The 22,468-nt window shown below is 45.8% G+C and overlaps 2 protein-coding genes across 18 annotated transcripts in view; both read left to right on the top strand.

Annotated features, from left to right (window-relative positions):
• CACNA1G (calcium voltage-gated channel subunit alpha1 G) overlaps nucleotides 1–4,500 on the top strand; it is a 146,269-nt gene extending 141,769 nt beyond the window's left edge. For 15 of the 17 annotated variants that reach the window (XM_027749603.2, XM_027749598.2, XM_027749600.2 and 12 more), the window contains one exon: nucleotides 283–4,500. In XM_027749603.2, coding sequence (XP_027605404.1) covers nucleotides 283–1,137 — 855 coding nt within the window. In that variant the 3' untranslated portion in view covers nucleotides 1,138–4,500. The remainder of the gene's footprint in view (nucleotides 1–282) is intronic. The other 2 variants (XM_027749602.2, XM_027749601.2) reach the window with 2 other exon arrangements.
• Nucleotides 4,501–13,580: 9,080 nt separating this feature from the next.
• Nucleotides 13,581–22,468, top strand: part of ABCC3 (ATP binding cassette subfamily C member 3) — a 47,427-nt gene continuing 38,539 nt past the window's right edge. The window contains exon 1 of the mRNA XM_027749779.2: nucleotides 13,581–13,639. Within this exon, the coding sequence (XP_027605580.1) occupies nucleotides 13,610–13,639 (30 nt within the window). The 5' untranslated portion in view covers nucleotides 13,581–13,609. The remainder of the gene's footprint in view (nucleotides 13,640–22,468) is intronic.

The following is a 22,468-nucleotide window of genomic DNA, read 5'->3' as shown; positions in this document are numbered from 1 at the left end:
TCCATCCATAGAGGAGAAAGCTCAAGGTCAACCGTTTTCAAAGAGTGAAGGGCCAGATTCTGCTGTCACTTACACAGGGACAAACCCGCAGATCTCTGAAGATGGGAGTTGGTAGAACCCACAACACGGGTCTTTGTAGGAGTCAGTGGGTCTGTGCTGAGGTATCTCAGCAGAGCTGAGTGCCCTGTAAATGCTGTGTCATGCCTGTACTAACCTTTGTTTGGTCTGTCTCTCTCATCTGGCAACTCCTCTCCTCCCCAATCCCTCTGCGCTCCGACACAGATGGCTATAAGGAACGACTCTCTGGATAGCAAGGAGAATCTCCACACTGAGGTGAGTGAACTCTCTGACCCAAATGTCCCTGCTGTGCCCAAGGAGGAGTCACCAGTGGCTCTGACGCCCTCAGAAGCGAATGAGTTGGCTGCATGGAGTCGGGTGAGCGTTCACACGCAGCAGCATTCCCACAATCAGTATAATATTTCAAAGCAGGCACCAGCATCCTGTGCTTGTGCAGACTCGTATCAGGAGACCCCTGGAGATTCAATGGACCAAGAAGTATCTGAAATAAACAGCTCCTCAGAGCCTTTCACTTCAGAAACTTGTACAGCCTCGAGTGCCTGTTCAGAGGGTCAGCCTCTCACTCCTAAGAGGAACGTAGGCAATACTGGCAGCGTGACACTGAAGGACCTGAAGAAATACCACAGTGTAGACACCCAAGGTCTTCTAAAAAAACCGCCCTCTTGGTTAGATGATCAAAGGAGACATTCAATAGAAATTTGTTCCATGGAAAACAGCCCTCAGCACCATTCCACGTCCAGCTCCTCTGGCTTCATAAGTCAGGTGGTCAGTGAAATGGAAGGCTTGCAAGGAACGCGGCAGAAGAAAAAACTGAGCCCTCCCTGTATATCCATAGATCCACCCGATGGGCAGAGTTTGGTACCTAGAGGACCTCACAGCATCTCACCTGCCAGTGGAGACGTTTGCTTGAGGCGGCGTGCTCCATCCTGTGAGTCCAAGGATTCGATGGATATAGGGGATTCGCTGCTTCCAGACAGTATGTCAACATCTCCTACCCCAAAGAAAGACTTGTTGACACTTCCTAGCTTTTCCTTTGATCAAACGGAAATGGACCCCTGAGTTACTTTTCTGTTGGTGCCAAATGTTTTCTTCCTTTCATGTAATAGAAAAAAGAAAAAAAAATTAAAAAACTCTGTACTCCAAAATGGCACTGGGTAAAAAATTTCCAAAGAAAGATTAAAGAACCAGCTGGTTAAAAGAGGGGTTAACCTATATCACGCTTACTTAAGCATATGTTCTGCTTAGGTAAAAGCAATACAATGTGCAGAATCTATATGTATATTATATTTTATTAAATTAATTGAATCTAGTATTGCGGGATGTAGTACATTTTGTGACTAAAGACATTTAATTTTCTTCTATTTTATGTATCTCAGAATATTTCTGAGATAAAGTTGGTTTTTATGAATATTTTAACCTAAAAAATATATATATTTAATCCCTTCTCTTTTTTTTTTGTTTTGTTTTATTTGGGTTTCATTTTGTTTTGCAAAGCACAAAATGTAGCCAATTAGTGCATTACAGAGGAAATGTATCCCACAGTCAGCAGTAAAAAAGGATTATTTAATGTAATTTATTTTTCCCCTTGGACTTCAATGATATTCTGGGAAAAAAAGATTGTTTGGGTAGTATAGAAATGCAGTGGCAATTTTTTAACGAAATATTCCAATCTTGCATAAAATTGACATTCAGAGTGAAAGCAAGTGCTCAGACCCAGGAAGGTACAACATGCTGATAGGTGTCTGAGGATGGTGAAGGCAGAACCATTTAACAGTACATGATACTGAATTATGAGAGGATGTTATGGATCATCCACTGGCAACTCACAAAATCATGTCAATGGTTCATTTTCATACGTGCCTAGGAAACAGGCAACAAAAGCCTGTGGTCACTTCCAGGATGTTTTTCCAGTGTCTCCAAGACGGACTGTTTATTTTGCTGAGTTTTACACCTCTGTTTGCAGTGGAGCTCCTCCTCTCTGCACTGGGTGGAAAGGAGTGAGGCCAAGTTTAGGACTTGCAGTGGGTGTACTCGGTGCAGACATGGCATAGCAGCGGGCTTAAGCACATGTTTAAAGTTGAGCTCTTGCCTAAAATGCCTCGAGGTTGACCGTATTTAAGTAATTCTTTAAAATTAAAATCGTGTGCTTATGTTCTATAGAGTCAAGGCCTACTGCAAGTTTTTATGAAGATTACCTAGAAGAAAGTCTGCAGGTACTGAAAGGGCTGCTGATTTTCAGTAAAATAGCCAGGTATTCTGCTATCCCTGCTAGAGTTAATTTACATGACCCTGACTGTAATTTTATTTCCGAACTATCAAAAGCCTTAAGCAGCAACATCATGATACAGAGTAGATAAAACCAGAATTCATGTCCTTACTTTATAACATGTCCTTGTCAATCATCTCAGTTATTACCTGTTTACTCCTGTGCTAATACCCTCTGCAAAAACCACTCTGTAAAACTGGAGAGCACAGCCTGAAACCCACGAGAGGTTGGCCCCGTTCGACACCTCCCCCTCCTCACATGAGTGATGCAAACCAGACATTAACTCCACTCAACTTCCATGAAATCACATTAAGATGTAGGCTAAATTAGACTGTAGGCACGCTTTGAAGTGTGCCAATAGTAACAGGTTTGAAACTGCACCCATGGATAAGGCTTTGCTGGATCGTGTCTCTGAACCAGCACAGGCAAGAGGAGGATTTGTGCTAATTCTGTCAGTCGGGAGTTTGTAACTTTCTTTGAGAACTACTGATCTTTTCAAATCACTACAACATGTTGATGTACAGCCTTTTATCCATTCAGAGATTAAACTGTCTCCACCACGTGTATCTGCATGAGCTTCAAGTGTACACACAAGGAGAAGATGCTGTTTCTACCCAACAGCCTATGTGAGGTCCTAAGCCCCCTTTATTTTCACTTGAGGACGTTTACTCTGTAAACAATCCCTATTGATTTACATGTCTTGGAGAAATGTAAGGGTTTTCAGCAGGAAGTCAGGCAATCAGTGTATTTGAAGTGGAAGGATTAACATTCTGTACTATTTGCTGCAGTTAGATTAATTCTTGGCTGGGACATTTTTCCCCTCTTCAACACGGGCCCTTACAGGGGCTGCTCTCTTTGATATGCCAGCCCAAATTCAGAGTTAAGCCCGTCTGAAGCAATGATTTCAAACAAACCTTTCATCAGTTCTTCCCCCAGATCATATTTAAGGAAATAATAAAATTACAGTGTATTAAGCCTGAGAAATATTCCTAATCCCTTTTCAGGTTTACGCTCATAATGAGCCGTAGCTTTTCCTTTCACATGTGCTAAATAATTTGGGAAACCAGCTAGGCCACTGAAATTGCCAACCCTGGTTCCTTCCTGATTAGGATTGTGTTCATATAGTTGGAATGATACTACTCTACAGATCCTTCCTTACAAAAAATCCACTGAACATTTTAGCGTGAAATTATGGCACAAAACAGTGATGTGATGTTAATCCAAATGCTCAACTCCAAATGTAGAAAGCCTAAAGGCTCTTCTATTTTCAATACTTGGGGTTTTGCCCACTGACAAGGTTTGTGGAAGTAACAGGAAGTTTACACCATATGTGAATATTCAGTAAAGACTAGCCAATAAAAGATACTCTATGGTGATGCATTCAGGAAAAGAAATCCATGTAAAATAGATTGTTTTCTAAACCAGATAAGTTTTTTCTAGATGCCCTTTTGAAAGACAAATACAAATGTACTGCAGCGTGTGCAATAATCTTAAAATAATTTTAAATACCTTTGGGGGGGTTTTATAGAATTTGACTTTTTTAAACAAAATGTACAAAATCCACAGGAATTCTGTAGAATGGTTATGTTGATAGAATTTTTTATATTTTTGTAGAAATCTATAGAGAAATTGTTAAAAGTCTGCGTAGCATCTTGGCAACAGAAGCAGCTCTTATCTACAAGTTTCTTTTCATAACCTGGAGCCAGACCTACTGTATTACGACATGTAGAGCCTAGTTTTAGAGCCTGCATCCAGGTCGTGTTCAGAAGTAAGCAGCTAAGCTCAAGTTCTACGATATTGCAGTGCTATTACTGTTTGAGAACTGTACCCACACAAAACACCCACCCCCAAAACCCAGCCCCTATCGATGGTGAAGTAGTCGCATGGCTATCCAGCTCATTCAAGCACACCAGCACTTTACTACTGTGGATTTACTGTATACAGGTAGGAGGAGAATATTTTGCTATTGCCAGTCTGACACACGGGGAAAAAGAGATGGCAGACATGTCTGGGAAAACGTAAATTCCATTCTTGCAGCCCCTCGTGCATAGAACTGATTTTTCATAACTTGGTTACAGGCTGTTTGTACTGTAGATATTTTGGAGGAGGGCAAAGAAAACACTGTTTTTGACTTCTGTGGATTGCACTCAGCACCAGGTGTGTTCAAGGAGGAAAAAAAAAAAACAACAAAAATAAAAAGAAAACAAAAGTGTTACCATTGTAAATTAGGCTATGCCCCAGTCTCCCCTTTTCTGCCCCTTTGGCTATAATAACCCATGTACACTATTACACGAGGTAACTAGAGTAGGCACAGTACCATTGCAATGTCCGTAACAACCTAGTATATATGATAGAACTTTGTATTTAATAGTTAATATATTGTTATACTGTATCAGGTATATAGGCCAAAACAAGGTCTTTTGGTCAGGGCAACAAAAGGTGGTATTCATGGGGGAAAATTGGGTTAAAATGTTCCTTTTTAAAAAAAAAAAAAAGAAGAAGAAAAAAAAAGACAAAAAATGAGTGTAAATCTTTACAAATGACAAAAACAAATGTGTCCTATTAAAAGCTTTTGAAAAGAAAAACAACCGTGCATTTTCCCTTTTTTTTTTTTTTTTTTTTTGTTGCTGCCGATGATAATCTGCATCATTCCGAGTGGTCAAGTCTTTGGTCATGTTTTAATTGAGAACAGTTGGGGTAGGTATCGGGTAGCGGCAGCGGCCGGGAGGTTGAAAGGAAGATTGTGAAACGTTGGGTTTTTGTGAAGCAATTCAGTCTGACACTGAGAGTGAATCTGGCCCCGCAGTGCATCGCCCAGGGTGTGCTGTGGGACCTGGGAGACCATGGGTTGTGCTCCTGTGGGTTGCACTGCACTGGAAGGGAACAGCTCAGGAAGATGCTTAGGGATGTCGGGACTGCAACGGGGAGAGCTGCAGCCAGGGGGGAGAAAGGCAGGAGAAGGGGCAGATTTGATCTGTCCATGAAAACGTGTTGCTGTGAAGAGGAAGATGCTGGGCTTTTCCAAGCATTCACAACTTTGGGATTTCCAGCCTAAAGTCCAGCAGCCTCTCCCCCGTGACTCCTGCAGTCATTTAACTCCTTGTAAAGCAGGAGTTGGTGGGGATGGCTCTGCCCTGGGGGCTGAAGGGCAGCAGGGGCTCAGAGCCCAGGTGCTGCTTTTCATGGAATCACAGAATGGTTTGGGTTGGGAGGGACCTTAAAGACCATCTCATTCCAACCCCTTGCTGTGGGCAGGGATACCTTTCACTAGATCAGGTTGCTCAGAGCCCCATCCAGGGCAGGCTGGATGGGACATCCACAACTTCTCTGTGCAACCTGTGCCAAGGCCTCACCACCCTCACACAGAGAAATTTCTCCCTGCTACCTAACCTAAATCTGCCCTCCTTCTGTTCAAAACCATTCTCCCTTGAGCTGTCACTACATGCCCTTGTTAAAAGGCTCTTCAGGGGTCTTTAGGGAATGAATTATGTAGCTCCTAACATGAAATCTCCTCTCCCCTGGAAAGCAGCCACTGGAGAGGGGAACCAGGCACTGGGCACTCTGCAGCCCTGCTCCTCTATGGCTGGAATGACCCAATTGCTCTGCAACATGAGGGACCCTAAATTGATACCCAGTGCAATTATGTTGTCTAGAGGGTGCTTTGATAAAGTCATCTCTCAGAAGAAAGGAGCAGGAAGGATATTAGTCCTTAAACAGAGAGCAAATGAGGATCTGTGCAAAATCCCGTGCAAATCCCCGCAGAGCAGGACTCCAGGTGAGCTCTGTGAGCATCTGTGTTGTCCAGGCTGCAGGGCCAACCCCACCAGGCTGGAACCACTGAAATGCCTTCCCACCCCTCTGAGGCTGGAGGATCCCCAGGGTATTAAGATAAGCCAGGCTGAGCCAAGGAAGCAGAGCAGCTCACAGGCTCCAGCACTTCACACCTCTCTGCTCACAGGTGAGCTCAGTTCCTCATAGGCCTCACAGCAAATCATTTCCAACAGTGAATTTCAGAGAATTTTGGGAGAGGGCTTTTTTTCCTGCTCTGTTTTGTGAATGTTCCTGTGTGAAGCTCTCCTGCTGAGTTTTGATGTGGTTTTTTGAAGGCTCCAACCCGGGCTGGCTGCTTGTGGATGCATTTTCAACTTCCCAAACTCAGGCGTGGCACTCAGTTACTCTGTTTCGTAAGTAATTGGGATGCTGCATAGAACCAGGCTGTTTTCTGTATAATGGTACCTGTGTCTAGGGAAGCAGCACTTTAATTTGTTTCTGGCTTAGTTGAGACAGTTAGATGACTGTCCTGCTTTAGGAGAACAGTGTCCCATTGGAAAAGCTCTGCTAAACACTGTAAGATGGGAAACAGAAAAGGCCTATTTGTGCCTTCTGTATTTCAGGTGTTCCAGAGGTACAAACTGTGACACAGCAACATGTCTTAGATATGACCTATACCAGAATCCCCCCCCAAAAAGGTAGGAAAAACCAATTTAAATGCATGTGCCTGGCTCTCTTTACGGCCACCAGCACCGTGTAAGGGACCCACTGTGACCAGCTGACAGGAGTGAGGATCCCGCAGATTAAAGGGTTGAGACCAGGGAAGCTTTGGAGGGTCCGTGACCAACATCCCGGGGGTGGAGGGGGTCCGTGGGCAGCCGTGTCCCGCGGCCTCGGCGGCGGCGCCGGGAGCGCCCCGAGCGCGGCGTTCTGCTTCCACCTAGTGGGCGTGGGGCGAGGGGGTCTGGAGGGCTGCCCCCCGTTACCGGGGACTGTGACCCCCCGGTACCGGGGAGATGGGTCAGCAGGACCCCGCGGTGCGCTGTGTTCCCTGCCCGATGCTGCAGAAACAGTGCAGGATTGGCGGGGGGCAGGGAGGGCAGTGCCTGTGTTTAGGATGACAGAGTCGTTTAGGTTGGAAAAGCCCTCTAACATCACCATGGCACTGCCACAGCCACCACTGAACCATGTACCCAAGTGCCATATCTGCATGTCTCTCACATATTTGCAGGGATGGTGACTCCACCTCTTCTCCCAGGCAACCAGTGACAGGACGAGAGGACATGGACATAAGCTGCACCAGGGGAGGTTTAGGTTGAGCATTAGGAAGAATTTCTTCACAGAAAGGGTGAAGCCCACAGAATGGGCTGCCCAGAGAGATGGTGGAGTCCCTGTCCCTGGAGATGTTCAAGGAAAGCCTGGACATGGCACTCAGTGCCCTGGTCTATTGACGAGGTGGTGGTGGGTCGTAGGTTGGATTCAATGATCTCAGAGGTCTTTTCCAACCTAACTGATTCTGTAATTCCACCGCTTCCCTGGGCAGCCTGTTCCAATGCCTGACGACCCTTTCAGTGAAGATGTTTTACCTAATCTCCAATTTAAACCTCCTTGGCACAACTTGAGGCCATTTTCTCTCATCCTATTGCTTGTTACCGGGGAGAAGAGACCAACCCTCACCTGGCTTCAACCTCCTTTCAGGTAGTTGGAGAGAGTGACAAAGTTCCCCCGAGCCTCCTTTTTCTCCAGGCTGAGCCCCCCAGCTCCCCCTGTGCCTCCTCATCAGACTTGTCTCTAGACCCTTCCCCAGCTCTGCTGTCCTCTGGACACCCTCCAGCACCTTGATCTGTTTCTTGTAGTGAGGGGCACAAAACTGAACCCAGGATTCGAGGTGCTGCCTCATCAGTGCTCAGTACAGGGAGGCAGTCACTGACCTCATCCTTCTGGCCACACTGTTGCTGGTACAAGCCAGGATGCCTTTGGCCTTCTTGGCTAAATAATTTCTACTTCAGTGGGGATTTTCAGCCACTGAATTTATAGAAATTGCTTCTAAGGGAGGAAAGAGGAAGGATTTCTCCCAGATCCAGGCTCACTGTGGCAGAGCCACCGTGTGCTCGGTGCTGTGGGAGCTGCTCAAAGCCAGCCCACCCCTCACACCCACTGTCAGTGCTGCTCCCTGGCTTTGGGACTGGTGCCTGTGCAAAACCCAGGGAGACAACGATCCATCCAGGGACAGTCTGGGAGGCACCTGAGAGGTGTCTCTGTCCCTGCACATCCTAATGCCTCCTTTCAAACACACGCACAGCACAGCCCCTCTGTGCCGTCCCTGCCCGTCCCGCGCGGGCTGTACCATCACAGCAGCTCTGACACATCCACAGTCTGTGAGCTCGGCCCAGCGTGGGAGGAGGAGGAGGATCGAGCCAGCCTTGTGCCATCTTACACGGCTTGTGGGGAGGTGCAGAGGTTGGGTGTTCACTGTGTGCCTGTCACTAGATGGCATTGCCATGAAGTGGTTCAGCTGGGAGATTTGTGAGCATGAGCTCAGGCTGCACCCGAGGTCCCCAAAACCTGCTGTTCCTTTTTGCTTTGGCGTGGTCACCAGCGAAAGCCTCGCTGGCATTTTCACGTTTGAGGGTGATTGGACCTTAAGTTGATTTTTACTTGTTGAATTCAGTACTTCAGATATGTTTACAACACACTATTATAATCCTGCAGCATCCTCTGGCATTTTCTGTTATTGTTTGAGTCCCTGGATGCTATAATTGGCAAGCTTTCAGAGCTCCTGAATAGATCATCTTTCCATATCTATTTAATACTCTAAATAATGCAGCCAAAGACCCCTGCAGCTCCAGCTGGGAAATGGAAAGGATGGTTAAACCACTTAATTACTTACTGTGCTAACAGTTATTTTATGGAAACCGAAAGCAGAATCCAGCTGTTTTGGGGGAAATCAGGAAGAAGTTAATATTGTCATCATTCTGCAACAAAAATACATTGAAGTGGACAGCACATGCTGTGCTGACACCTGCAAAGGAGGCACAGAACTGCTCTGCCACATGCCACCAGCTCAGAGTGGCCAAGGGTGACAAGTCCATGTTTGTTCAAATAAAGCAGCATCTGGTGTTTGGATTCCTTCAACCACTCAGCCCATTTTGTGGTGAAATCCTGAGCAGCTTCAGCCCATTAAAAGCAGGAGGGGTTTGTGGGGTGGACAGGTTGGCAGGGGCAGAGGATAAGCCATGACAATTGTGTCAGGGGCTGAACTGGGATAGTTTGAGTCTTAGCTCCAGAAGGCCTAAGTGCCATGTGCTGCTTGGCTGAGGCTGTTTGTCCATCACTCTGAGCTCCTTCTGCAGCCAAGTCACCCACAAGCTGGGGTGTGTTACACCTGCCATGGCCTCTGCCAACTTCTGCAGGCACCTGAGAGCGTGTTTGTGGAATTTTCTAGCAGGTGAGAGAGACGCCCAGTGCATTAAGAGTTTGGCTGCTCAGGGCTGGAGCAGCTCCAGGATCACTTTGGGGTCATCTAGGCAGTTCTCAGCATGTTTAGATTCTTCTCCTGCTCACTGCTCTCAGTAGGAGCACTCATGGAACAGGGGAAGCTGGTATTACACAGTGTCCTGGAGGAGTCATAACACTATTTTCTTCTTTTGCAGAGACCTGATACACTAAGTGGACCCCACCTCGCCCCACAGTATGAATGACCTTACAGTGCAGCTCCAGGCCAAATGCAGCGTGGTCCCAGCCTCCCTGTGCTGGCTTCCCAGGGAACTGCTGCCTCTGTCCTTCCTCCCAGGGACTCTTGCCTTCCGCTCCTTCCCTACAAAGCCACGTAGCTGGTATATGCCCAAAAGCAGAGCTGTGAGTAAAAACTGAGGCTGTGAATTCCCAGCCCACTCCCTCATCTGTTTCATCATGGGACTTCTAAACTGCTCATTGCACTTTCCGGAAATTAGGAAATTAAATCCTTTCCTGCAAGAAGGGAGATGCACATATTTGCAACAGCACTGACTGTTTGAGAAGGAGAAACCCCAAGTCTGCTGCTACTCATGCAGTGTTGACTCTAAGCAGAGTTTGTTACAAGTTCCCATCTTATGTGTGTTAAAACAAGGTGTCAGCCCCTTTTTTATGAAGTAAATGTGTAGGGCCTTGCTGTGAATGCAGCCTCTTTGGCAGCCTCTTTTTCTTACCATCTGTAAAATGTGACACCTCTGTGGGTCTTGGAAAGGAAGCTGAGCCTCTGCTGTTCCAAGCAGAGAACGAAGGTGATATTTATAGTCAACTAACCATAAAACTGACTTCCAGAGCTGAATGTGCTCAAGCCATCCCCAAACCCTCAACTCTGAATGTGCTTCTTTGTACAGGTCTCTCTGGGAGTCGGCCACACTCCATCCTGCTGTTAGTGCTTTGCAAATCAGCCTGAGGTGAGATATGAAAAGCATCCTGCCTCCTACCTGGCACCGTGCTTACCCAAACAGCTTCTCCCTCACGTTACCTCCTGTCCTGCCCCAGTCAATAGCTCCAGCTGATAGCCAGACTCTGTTGCACGGCCTGGGTGTGCCCCTGAGGTGCTTCCTGATTGCACTGGCCTGACCTCTCTGTGTGTTAGCAGGTGAAAAGTCTCTTACTGTGCAGCTGGCATGAAAAAGAAGATTTAAATACATTATTGCTGAATGAATCCAGATCAGATCTTGCCACTCCCCGGAATAAAGAGTAAATGTCCGGTGAGAGGTGAGTTCATAACCTCCCTGACATTTTCACCAAAGGTGCCATTTCATTTTCCTGCAGAGCCAGCCTGAGTTTGGGGTAACATCACAAGGGTAATGATATGTTCTAGGTACCTCCATCTCCCTTCCCATCATTAAAAGGAAGCAGAACCATCCTGAGCTGCCTGAGATAGTGCTTCAGGCTCTGCTTTGCACCAGTTTCAGCAGAATCCTTTACCATGGCCCTTCCCAGGAGCTTTTAAGCTTCCCCCTCCATCTTGTCTGTCTGAGACGTTAATATTTCCTTAATTCCTGCCCTTGATTTTTCCCTCTCTGCTTGTCTGTTTTGCCAGACAGCACCTGTAAGACAGTAATTACAATGCAAAGCCAGTGCAAGTTGCAGTGTCTGCTCTGAGGTCCACACAGGGCTGCCTGGTGGCTCTCCTCAAGCTGGGGGGGGACATGCAGGAGGAGCTGGTACCCCACTTAACACCCACTCATCACTACCATCCCTGTTTAATGGCATGAGCTGCTAATGAAGGCAGAAGCTGCCCATCATTAATTAGCAATATGAAGCAAGAGGCAGAATTATTTAGGGCTCCCTCCTCTTTAGAGTCTTGTGAAACCAAGGGAAATACCCTAATACAGGACCTTCCTCTATGGATATGGTGTAAAAGCCATAAGGTTCCACAGAACCACCAAAGTCAATAATTTAATCAGGGATTAATTCACATATCAATGGAACTGTGCAGAACACTGATAAAATAAACCTCTCCCCTCCTGTACACATGGCTTACAGTAGCTGTTTGTGAGGTAGCTCTGTACCTGGGACATCTTACAGTGTCAGAGTTGGTCTTGTTTTTGGGCACATTCTCAAACTGCACCAAATCCTGCTCCTCGGTGCAAGGAACAGTGGTGCACGTTCATGTGTCAAGAGCTATTAAATTCTCAGCATTTCTCTTGGAGCAGCTGCTCTCACAGTTCATTGCAGAAGAGCATATTTAAAGAGCCATAAAGGAATAACTCTCAGCTATTTCTGAGTTTTATTAAAACTTTTATTGCGATGCAATTTCACAGAACAAAAGTTTCACTGTAAGACTTGCAAAGCCAACCCATGATTTCCTCCAAAGATCTCGTTCACCCAGTTGGCAAGTGCTTCTCTGGTATTTCCTTGAGAGGGTTGCAATGTGATTGTGTTGATTAGCCTGGACCAATCTGAGATTTCAGACCTTGTAGGCAATACCTGAGAACCTTATCTTGGGCAAGATTTTATCTTCCCACACTAGTGAGGACGGTGTAGCTTTAGCCAGACTACAGTAAATGTCTCAGCAGTGTTCATGGGAAGACTGGTAGTATGGATTCCTCTGGTAGTACTCTGAGTGGGAAACAGGCCCAGCATCTTCATAAAAGGTTAGCAGAATATTTTTTCTTTTGGGATGACATATTTTTGGGACACAGCAGTAATTGTGCTTCTCTGAGGCACTGGCGCAGGTTACCCAGAGAAGTTGTGGATGCCCCATCCCTGGAAGTGTTCAAAGCTGGGTTGGATGGGGCCCTGAGCAAACTCATCAAGTGGGTGGCATCCCTGCCTATGGCAGGAGGTTGGAACTAGATGATTTTTAAAGCCTCTTCTAGCCCAAATGATTCTATGGTTTTATGATTCTGTGATCTCTCTTCTTCCGTTCTGATGAACATTTTTGACAACACCCTTCTACCTGATGGTTCCTCACCTTTCAGCAAGGAAGGAAACTCAAACTCTTAAAATACTGAAGCTGATTTATGGCAGCAGGGTGCTTTGCGTGAGATGATGTTAATTGAACATGCTGCAGCAAGTGGGTGGACAAACAGCAGGTGCTGGAAGATCAATAATGCTGTAGAAATCCTGACGAACAGGAAAGCAAACAGTGTTTCTGCATCACAGGGAGGTGAAATCCAGATTGTGTCCAAGGTGCTACACTACAAAACCTATTAGTTACATATAAAAGTGAAAATTTATTGACTGAAGGCTTATGGAAACAGATCTGTGCCATGGGTTTAAACACATGGCTACAGCAGAAGCAAGCAGCGTGAAGGAAGAGGCTGCAGACTGATGGAGAAGCAATGCAATGCTCACTTAAGTCCTGCTGGGGAACCACACTCCACACCCTTCTGAATGGGGGGCATCAAATGTCTCCATGATATTAACGTTAGCCTGAGCGATCTGGATGGATGGATGTGGTCAGCCCAAACCCAGAGCATGGCCCAGCTCTGTGCAGCCTCCCTGAGTAACCATCCCTCAGATCACCCTTCGCTTGAATCACAGACTGGTTTGGGTTGGAAGGGGTCTTAAAGATCATCTCGTTCTGATCTCCTGCCATGGGCAGAGATGTCACTCACTAGACCGAGTTCCTCAGAGCCCCATCCAACCTGGCCTTGAACACTGCCATGGACGGGGCATCCACAGCATCTTCTTGACATGTGGGGACCACCAAAGTCCCCCTCCGTGAGCAGGGGTGCGGCTGTCCCAGCAGCTCACACTGAACCGGGAGCAGCTCCTTTCACAGGGAGGTCACCCACGGCGCGCGGGTCCGGGAGCAGAGGAAGGGCTGCGGGTCCGCCCCCGCCCCGGGGAGATCCCGGCCCGCCCACCGGGCTCCTCCCGGCCCGAGGGGCGCGGCGGGGCGGGTGGGACGGGGCGCGCCGGCCCCGCCACTGCCCGCCCCCGGCCCGCCCAGCGGGGCCGGCACCGGCTCCTACCCCCGCCCGGAGCCCGGCGTGCGCCGGGAGCAGGCTCCGCGCCCCTGCCGCGGACATGGAGGCTTTCTGCGGGTCCCGCTTCTGGGTAAGCTTCTCCTTGCCCTGCCCTGCCGTGCCCTGCCTGCCCCGCTGGGGCGGTTTTTGCGCGCAGCGGGTCCAGCCCCGGGGCGGGAGGGCAGCGCCGTGTCCCGCTCGGCTCCGCTCCCCCCGGGGGTTGCCCCGTGCCGGGTCGGAGCGGGCACGGGGAGCTCGGTCCTGCGGCTCCCGAGGGGCTGAGCGGACCCTGCCCTCGGTCGCCTTGGCTCCCGGGGGCCGTCCCAGCGCCGGCGGTGCCTCCGCCCGCTCCCGGCTCGGGCGGGAGCAGCGGAAGGGCCGGTGCGTTCTGTTCGCGATTGAGCATCTCCAGAGCAGAGCCAAGACCCCGGGGGACCGCACAGACCATCCCACGGGGGGTGCAGCTCTCCCAGCATAGTCCACCTCACAGCGGTGAACCTGGCTGTTCCCTTCTTCTGAGAGTCCTGTTTTAGCGTGTATTTTGCTCTTCAGAGTCACTCCGATGAGTGGCAAAGTGCTCCCTGTTCAGCGCTTTGTTACTGCTAAAGAAGGATGGGTTCGTAGCAGCCGAGGGTGGTCACCAACCTCGGAGCATTGCAGTGGCTTCTGTCAGTATTTGGAGCCGTCAGCACTTGGGAAAGGCTGATTGCAGCAGGCAATGGGTTTGTAAGCACAAAAGTTTGGAAATTGCTGCCATGGTCTGCTCTGATGGTGAAAGTGTGTAAGTGCTGTTACAAGCGCTGGGTTTCCCCAAGGCACAGCGTGCTGCTTCCCTCTCTGTGCTGTGTAGGCAGACAAAGCATGAATCCGTAGGGATTTGAGCATCTATGGTGACTCTGGAATTGCCGCCTGAAATTGCCCCTTTCTTTTATACTGATTTAGCTCAAGGGAGGTTTTTGGGGTTTTTTTTGGTTTTTTGTTTTTTTGTTTTTTTGTTTTTTTTTCAAATGAGGAGCGGGAATGAAAAGGAATGTCTGCAGTTGCGTCACTGCTGGAAAGCTTTTACAGGACAGCACAAGCAATTGGCTCCGAGCACTTTATGCTGAGCTTCATCCTCAGATAACTAATTATCTTTCAATAACTTTCCCAGCACTACTGTTTAAAAGAGGACTTTGGCTCCTAAGCCTCTTGGTTACATTTCCTTGTTCACATTTCATTTCCAAGTGTGCTGCACTCTCTCTACCACAACAGTTGGCAGATAAGCTTGCTCAAACAAGTATTTTCATATTATTTCTACTGTAAACACTTTTAGAGTAGGAACAAGCACCAACAGATCAAAACTGCTCACTAGCAGACTGCCTCCAGAAGCATGTCTTAGTTTCTCAGGGAAGGGTTGTAGTGCAACAACTCTTCGTGCCCAAAGCTTTTTGTAACAGCTTATTGATACATTAATGTAAAATTCCTAGGAAGTTTTGCTAATTTTTTGAATCTAGTGCATCATTCTGTACTTTATGCCGTACTGTTACACTCCATGACAGTGCCCTGTGCCCTGCTGCCTGGGGCAGCTGCGCTCTCTTAGCCCTGTTCTGTTTCTTCTTTCAGAGTTGTTTGGAGTCAGAACAACTTCCCATCTGTCTAGTTGATTTAAAAAGTGGTACTCAATAACTATGTGAAATGGAGCACTGACCCAATGACCAACAGATTGAACTCTGTGACCATCCTATTTTCAGCAGCTGGTGGTTATTTTCTCTTAAGTGGGAGTGTGTGCAGTGCGCTGATTTTATGAGATATTTTAAGTGATGACCAAGTAGATGACAGTCAGCATGAAATTATTTGCTGTGCAGATATGCTTTTCACATGTTTTGAACTGTGCCCACAAAAGCTGGGGTTTCTCCTGCTGCTCTATACTTGAAGAAGGGAGAACAAGGTGAAGGGCAGTTCCCAGCCTGTGCACCAAACTAATCAATGGTGCTCAGCTTTGCAGTTTAAAACTAGAACTTGATAAAATGTGAACCAGCATCAGCATTCACTTTTTTGTAGCTGATACACTTAGACTCCCCATTTTTTGTCAAAGAAAATCCAGATATTTTTGGAAGCTAAATGTCATATTGATGTCAGTTTTAAAATTGTTTAGAGCAAAACGAAACATGCTGTTTCAATTTAATCAGTTCTTTGTTTTGGAGTTTAAACCAACTACAATACTTTTCTGCTAAAAGAGGATCAGAATCAAAACAAAACAGTTCAGAATTAGCTCATGAAAATGTTTACATTGGAATATATCAGCTTTAACAGATGATTGATTTATCTTGGATTTTTTTTGGCTCGTTGGAAGTGTTAAGATTTCAACTCTTCACCCTGATGCAGGGTGGGGAATTTTGCTGGAAATGTCAACTGATGGGGTTTTTGTGTTTGTGCAGAGGCAAAGTAATTTCCTGTTCAAGCCATTTTAGAAATAAGAAATGAAAGGAAACACTGTAGATCACATTAGAAATCTATAAAAGCTTTTAGCTTCCAGCTACTCCTTTACCTGTTGAACATGAAACCAGAAAATTGCTAATACAAAAGTAGGTTATTTATATATAAAAGAGGAACAACTGGAATATTATGATTTGAAAATGCAGTATGAACAATCTCTTCATCTGAACACTTAGAATCATGCTGTCTACTTCAGTTGTTAATATCTCCTCGCTGTGTTCCCATGCTAAATGCCTTTTGGGAGGAGATGAGTGCAATAGCACATACCCACACAAGGCAGTCCTAAGGTGTGTTCTTTACCATTGCCCACAATTACCTCCTATTTATTGTGTCACATATTTTCAGTGTGATAGTAAGAGTGCTAGATAGGTGTGCCAATTAACGTGGCCCACAGTCTCTGTTTTGAGAAGCAGATACCAGTTCTCTTATTTGAATTATCACTTATTTGTTGCTTTTGTCCTTCACTGTAGTAAAACGTGGGCAGCTGCTCTGCGAGGAGAGCAAAGTGATCTCCTGGGGAGTGTTTGCTGCAGAAGTGTTTTGGCCTCGTGGCTAAACAGCACAGGCTTAGAAAACCAAATTCTGTTCCAGTGGAAAGACACCTTGTCTTACTGCAGCTCAGCCTCTCTGGGTAAGAAATGGCCCAGTGAGTGCTGTGAGGATAAAACCTCAAGTGCTCAGCAGTGCTGTTGGGTAATGTTGGGATGAGGGGTCATACAAACACCTTAGTCTACAGACAGGCAAAGTGCCTGGGCTTAAGCAGCAGCTTGTGTTTCGGGTGGTGTGCCTTGTTTTTTTTAACAGCATAAATAGGAAATGGGAGAACAAGTGATATAAGACTTCAAAGGGGACACCAAAACTTCTCAGTTCCTTTTGATTCTGCCTGGCTCACAGAGCTCGGTTTCCTTGCCTGCCCTGTGTCTTGGTCTCCTGACAGATGTCTTTTTTTTCCTGTCCCACGTGGAGTGCTGGCTCCTTCTTCATCCAGAGGCTCTTGAGTAATCCAGCAGGAAGTTGCTGCAACTCTCAAGAGTAAACAATACCTCAGTCTTGGCTTTGAGAAAGTCCCGTACAAGCACCCTTTTCACCTTTAGGTTTGTGGGTATTTCTTCACCTTGAGTCATTCTGTCACATTCCGGTAGATTTAGGCTAAAAGTCACGCTGCTCTCTGGAAATGCATCTTCCTGCTCTGCTGGTTCAAAATACCACCAGTCTCCCCTCTGCATAATTTCCCCTTTTGCTGAATCATGCTTAAATTTTTTGTGGTTCAGGATGACTCAGGATAGCTGTAGTAAGAAGAAATGTTTCTTTCAAGCGAAATGACAAATAATATACTACTTGAAACATGTGTACAAGTTCATTTAAAAAAACCCCACAACTTACATGATTTGACCCTAAAGTAATAAGGAAACATTGAATTTTAATTATTCCATTGTATTTTCAGCTAAATCAGTTCCAGAGGATGAGTGAAGCAAAAGGTGGTAGGAGATCATTGCAAAGGAAGGATCCTGCAGTAGGGTGGTATGGTCCAGACTGGCTCTTGTTTATATATTAGCTTCCCCTTCTGCCACCTCGTGATAAACACAGAATGTTCAGTGTTTATAGATATTTAAACATGATACAGACCTCCACATAATCTTTGTTAACTGCGTCCAACTTCAGCTGAGTCCCACTCCTATAAATCTCTTCACAAGTAGTTGTATCAGGTATCAGTGTTCTTTCTCATGTAAGGTAGGAGATCAAAATAAGTGACTTTAATGATCCCTTCAGACATCACATCTGTGAAGCTATGCTCTCTCAAAGGGTAGCTGTGTTGGCAACGTCCTGAACTTAAAAGCAATTAAGTACTTAAGCTCAAATCCTTCCAGATTTTCAGATTCTTGAAATGAGTTGAATGAAAGCTGTTGCTAATGGATTTGGGCCACAGATTCTCAACGTCAAGAGCAGCATAAATATTTAGCATTGGATCTGGAGTATTAGCCAGGACCTGTTATCATTCATTTGTGTGTAAAAGGCATAGACTGTACAGTCAAATAGCCTGTATTTGACTCTCTTTGGGAAGACAAAGTCTGGATTTGAGAGTTGTGAGCAAAAATTCATACCAGTGAGAGCTGCCAGTATCCGGGGAGTCCTTCCATGATGATGCCAATTAATAAAGTTCTTCATCTTTCAACACAACTGTTCCTCCCTGGACCATTTTAGCTTATGTGACACAGCTGGTAGAGGGAGTGACTGGGGCTTAGGCATTCTATAAAGTTTGCCTCCTGAAAAGAAATAATACTGAAACTAAATCTGAGTTGCATGAGGAGCTCCTTCAAATGGAGCTAAAATTTAATCACTATAGTTAAGAATATAAAGTGTTTTGAGATGGGGCCTCACCTACCTGGTAGGCAAATTGCTGTGCTATGGGAGAGATAATCCTTTCCTTTCAACATGTGCAAATTTGTAATGTATTAAAATGAGGAGACCATTAGTGTTTAAAATTTAATTTAAAAAAAATTCTTTTGAAAAACCTATTAAATGAGATCTTTGATTTTTCCAGTAAGCTAATGCTCGATTTGTCTCCTGGTCCCGCCGTGACTGTGATGGGCCATTATCCAGTCACACATTATTTGGCTGAGCTGGAGGAGAGCACAGCAGCAAGCAGCCAGAGATCTTCCCAGGAATGTGTCCAGGCTTTTGTGCAACCAAAAGCCTTGATTCCGTGCTGGGCCTGTGTGAGCTGGCACGTTGTCCCTGTGCTAATCTTGTGGCAGCGTGAGAGGTGAAGTCAATGTAATAAAATTTAAGTCATTTACAGTAATGTCACGTGCAGGTGTCATAAAGCCTTGAATTAGAACAGAATGAGAAATGAAGGAGATGGAGAAGAAAAACTGTTTCATGGGAGTTGTTTCAAAAGCCAAAATCATTTAGTTTCAGAAGTAATAACTTCTTTTTTTCTTTCTGAAAGTTTCTGAGAATGCATTTGACATCTGTGCAATTAAAAGAAAAATCTCTCCTCTTCCCCCCAGCTGAAAGAATTTTATTCTAGATTCTTCCCCACCTGCTCTCAGAGCAGCACTGATGGAAGGAGTTTTTGTGACAATCCCTTTTATTGTTACTGTACAGCAGCCCAACTGGACGGACCAGCTTAAACTGGAGTCACAGTGGGACTGTCTCATTTGCAGCTGTTTTAGCTGTCCCTATCCCTTCTTAATTGAGCTACATTCATGCTGAACCTTGATTTAACCCAATTCCTTTAACTGAAAGGAGATGGGATGGCTCCAATTAAGGACGTTCCCCCCACAGCCATTATCAATGGTCTGAAACAGGGCACCCCACTCCTTTATTTGTACTTGCACAAGGCCGTAGGAAATGGCCTTTGATGATGCCATTAACAGCAAGTTTTCTCTACAACAGTATATAGATTTGGTCAATTTTGAAAGAAGTTGGGAACTTTCTTCTGAAGGAATGATCCTGTTTTGTTTTCCTCCCAGACCTGCTTTTGATTCTTGTACCTCTCTGGTTGCACTATGCCTTCCCCTCTCCAAGTACATGAATGTCCCTCTGTTCAAGCAAGAGGATTGATTCTACTAAAACAGTTGGAGTAAATGGATTTCACTTTTACTTTGGGTATATGTTGTCTTCAGTCCATATATTTAGTGTGGTTCACTTCTACTTCACTACTTCACTCCCTCTCTGAAGCTACAGGAGTTTTTCTGAAAGCCCCGTTACCTGGGGTCACATGACTCTCGAGAATATGAACCTGCCTTTTTTCATCCTGTCTTGTCTTTGTTCATGACAGCAGAGAAGCTCTTAACTTCTAATCTTAAAGCTCAAAGGAGAATAAAAAGGGAAATTGCTGTTTTGTATAACACCTACCACTAAGCCCATACCTTGATTTTTGCCTAGTCTACAGTTCTCAAGTGCATGGCGTGGTTGGTACCATTTGTGTGATGAAATTTCAGCCAGAGCAAAAACCTGTGACTAGTTACTCCACGCCCATCAGCTGGCTCATATAGGCTCTAGGCTTGTGCCAGACCTATTTGATCCGTTAAAACAAGCCATTAAAGATCCTCCAACTGCAGGAAAAGAAAGTTCAGTGCCCTGCACGGTGTCCTTCACTTATGTAGAGAACCGGTGCAGTGTGCTTGGTGAACAGAAAAATGCTGTGTCTGCTTATGGGCTGTGTGGTTCATGCAGAACTATAAATGCTTATGTCCTCCAACCCCACCCTTTTTTCTGAGCAGTGTTGCTGTGGTGTTGAAGTGGAGAATGTTGTTCCGGTGGGGAGAAATGTTCGTGTAACCATGAGAAAGAATTGAGTTGTGCAGCAGCCACTGGGGATTAATGAAGTATCTTAACTCCTCCTGTGTGTAAGGTGACATCCTTCCTTCTGAGATGTAAACGAGTGATCTTGCTCTGAAAAGGCCATTTGAAACTGGCAGCCTTCTGGAGGCCTGGGGTAGTGCTTGTTTGTATCTGTGCACTGAAATGATTGTTAGGGTTGGCCCCAAAGAGTTTATCAACAGAGACCAGGCAGAGGACATGAACAACAGGCAGAAGTGGGAGGTGAGATATGGAGAGGCTGAGGTGAAGCCTGTGCTGTAGCTAAGATTGGACCCTGATAGTTTTTAGTGTTGCAGTTCAGAGCCACTGCACAGCCACCCCTTGCTCTTGGGAGGAGGCAGTGTGGTAGAGCCAAGAGAAAAACATCCTTTTTTTTCTTTTTTTTTGACAGGCTGTGCAAGTGAAACTCCCTGGCAGAGTATTTACCAGATCTAGGGGCAAAAGAAGGGCAGGAAGATTCTGCTCTGCATTTAATTCTCACTAGCAATTTGTTCCACACGAGAAACCCTTTTACATGTTTGTGGACCTCAAGGAAACATTATTACTGTCAGTTATTCACTTCCCTATCTTTTCTACCTCATGTGTACCTTCCTGGTCAGCTTTCTAATTTGATTTTTAGTGTTACATAACATGCAAACTAGTGATAACTGGCACCAGCAGGGTTTGTATTAGCCTTGGGTAGAGTGTGAATGACGTCAGCGCAATGGCCTTCACCTTCCAGCAGATAAAGATTGGATTTGTGTTTCCCGTGCTTTTCGTGAGTCTCTTTGAGCTGTAAAAATTTAGAGAGAAACATGTATTGATTTATCCATTTAGGGGAGGTAACTGCTTGAGGCTGTGGAGATACTGTTGGTCTTCTCTAGGGCTTGGAAGCTCTCCATCACTGGCTCTTTGAGGAGCATTGCTGCAGCATCAGCTGTATGCTGGGTAAAGCCAGGGTGAGACAGTTTTATTTTAAACTTCTCTAGTGGAGTAGGAGTTGATTTAGACTTAAACTCAAGACCAGAACACCAGATGGTCTTTTTCAGCAGGCTCCATTAACATCATCTGAGAGTTTTGGGAAAGGGACACACAGGAATTTCCATGTTGCTGTTTTTGAGCCTAGCTTTAGGCTTTCTGTTTGTTCCTTTTTCTTTGAAAGCTGTAAGGGATGATGTACAGGAAGACCAAGATATGTGGCATCGAACTTCTTTTTTTTTTTTTTTTTGAAAGCTTTATCAGTTTTAAGGATGGTTATTTCAATAGCAGTGTTCTTTTCCAGAGGGGAAAGTATAATAGAAAGTACTAAGTATTAGAGCAGATTTGATGTTACTCAGAGCTTCCTCCTGTTGAATACCTTCCCTTAAATGAAGATCATGTATTTAAAACTGCTCATTTAACTGCAAGTCCTGTTGCCCTTAATACAAGGGCCATGTTTATCCAAAGACTGACTGGAGTGATGGGTGTGAGTGAAAGCTGCTGCAAGGGCCAATGTCAGTGACACCCTTAACTGATCAACAGAGAGCCCCACTAATTTGTAAGTTTTAGACTCCAAGGGACTCCTTTTCTGCTGTGAAGCTCTAACAAGCATCTCTAATCTCTTCCCATGAGTGTTAGCATTTTATTTGAGTATTACAGGATTAAGTAAATTGTGTGCCCAGGGAGTTCTGTACAGTGGGCTGGTAGTTTCTGCAATGCTGTATCTCACCAGCAGAGCCTCCAGCAGCCAAGGATCCTGAATCCAGGGAAATGGTGCTCCATACAGACAGTTGACCCAGAGCTCTTGGTAGACAGGAGGAGCCACAGAGCACAGTGGGAGTTTGGATTAGTGAAAGGTCACAGGTTGCTGCCCTTAAGACTTGCTTGTGGGGAAGTGGGATGGCAGTGATATCAACTGAGATGGACATGCTGGCTCTCACAGTTTCCCTGGGATGAGTTTCTTGGAGGAAGTTGTGTTTCTCAACATCTACTGCTGAGTATTTCCCCTGGTGAGGTGCCTGTTGATGCGTCACTCCAGCCCTGGGTCACAAAGCTGCTGCAGAGAGTTTTCAGAGGGCTTTCGTTGAAGGACACCCTGAGGCAGAGCCGTGATGCCCAGAGGAATGTGAGTGGCTCTCAGGAGATCCCAGAGCCAAGG

The sequence above is a fragment of the Pipra filicauda genome, unplaced genomic scaffold, assembly GCF_003945595.2.
Source record: "Pipra filicauda isolate LSUMZ 115617 unplaced genomic scaffold, ASM394559v2 scaffold80_size11013439_pilon, whole genome shotgun sequence".
In the NCBI taxonomy this organism is placed as follows: domain Eukaryota; kingdom Metazoa; phylum Chordata; class Aves; order Passeriformes; family Pipridae; genus Pipra; species Pipra filicauda.
Note: the sequence above shows the minus strand (reverse complement) of the source record. Positions and strands in the feature narration are given on the sequence as shown.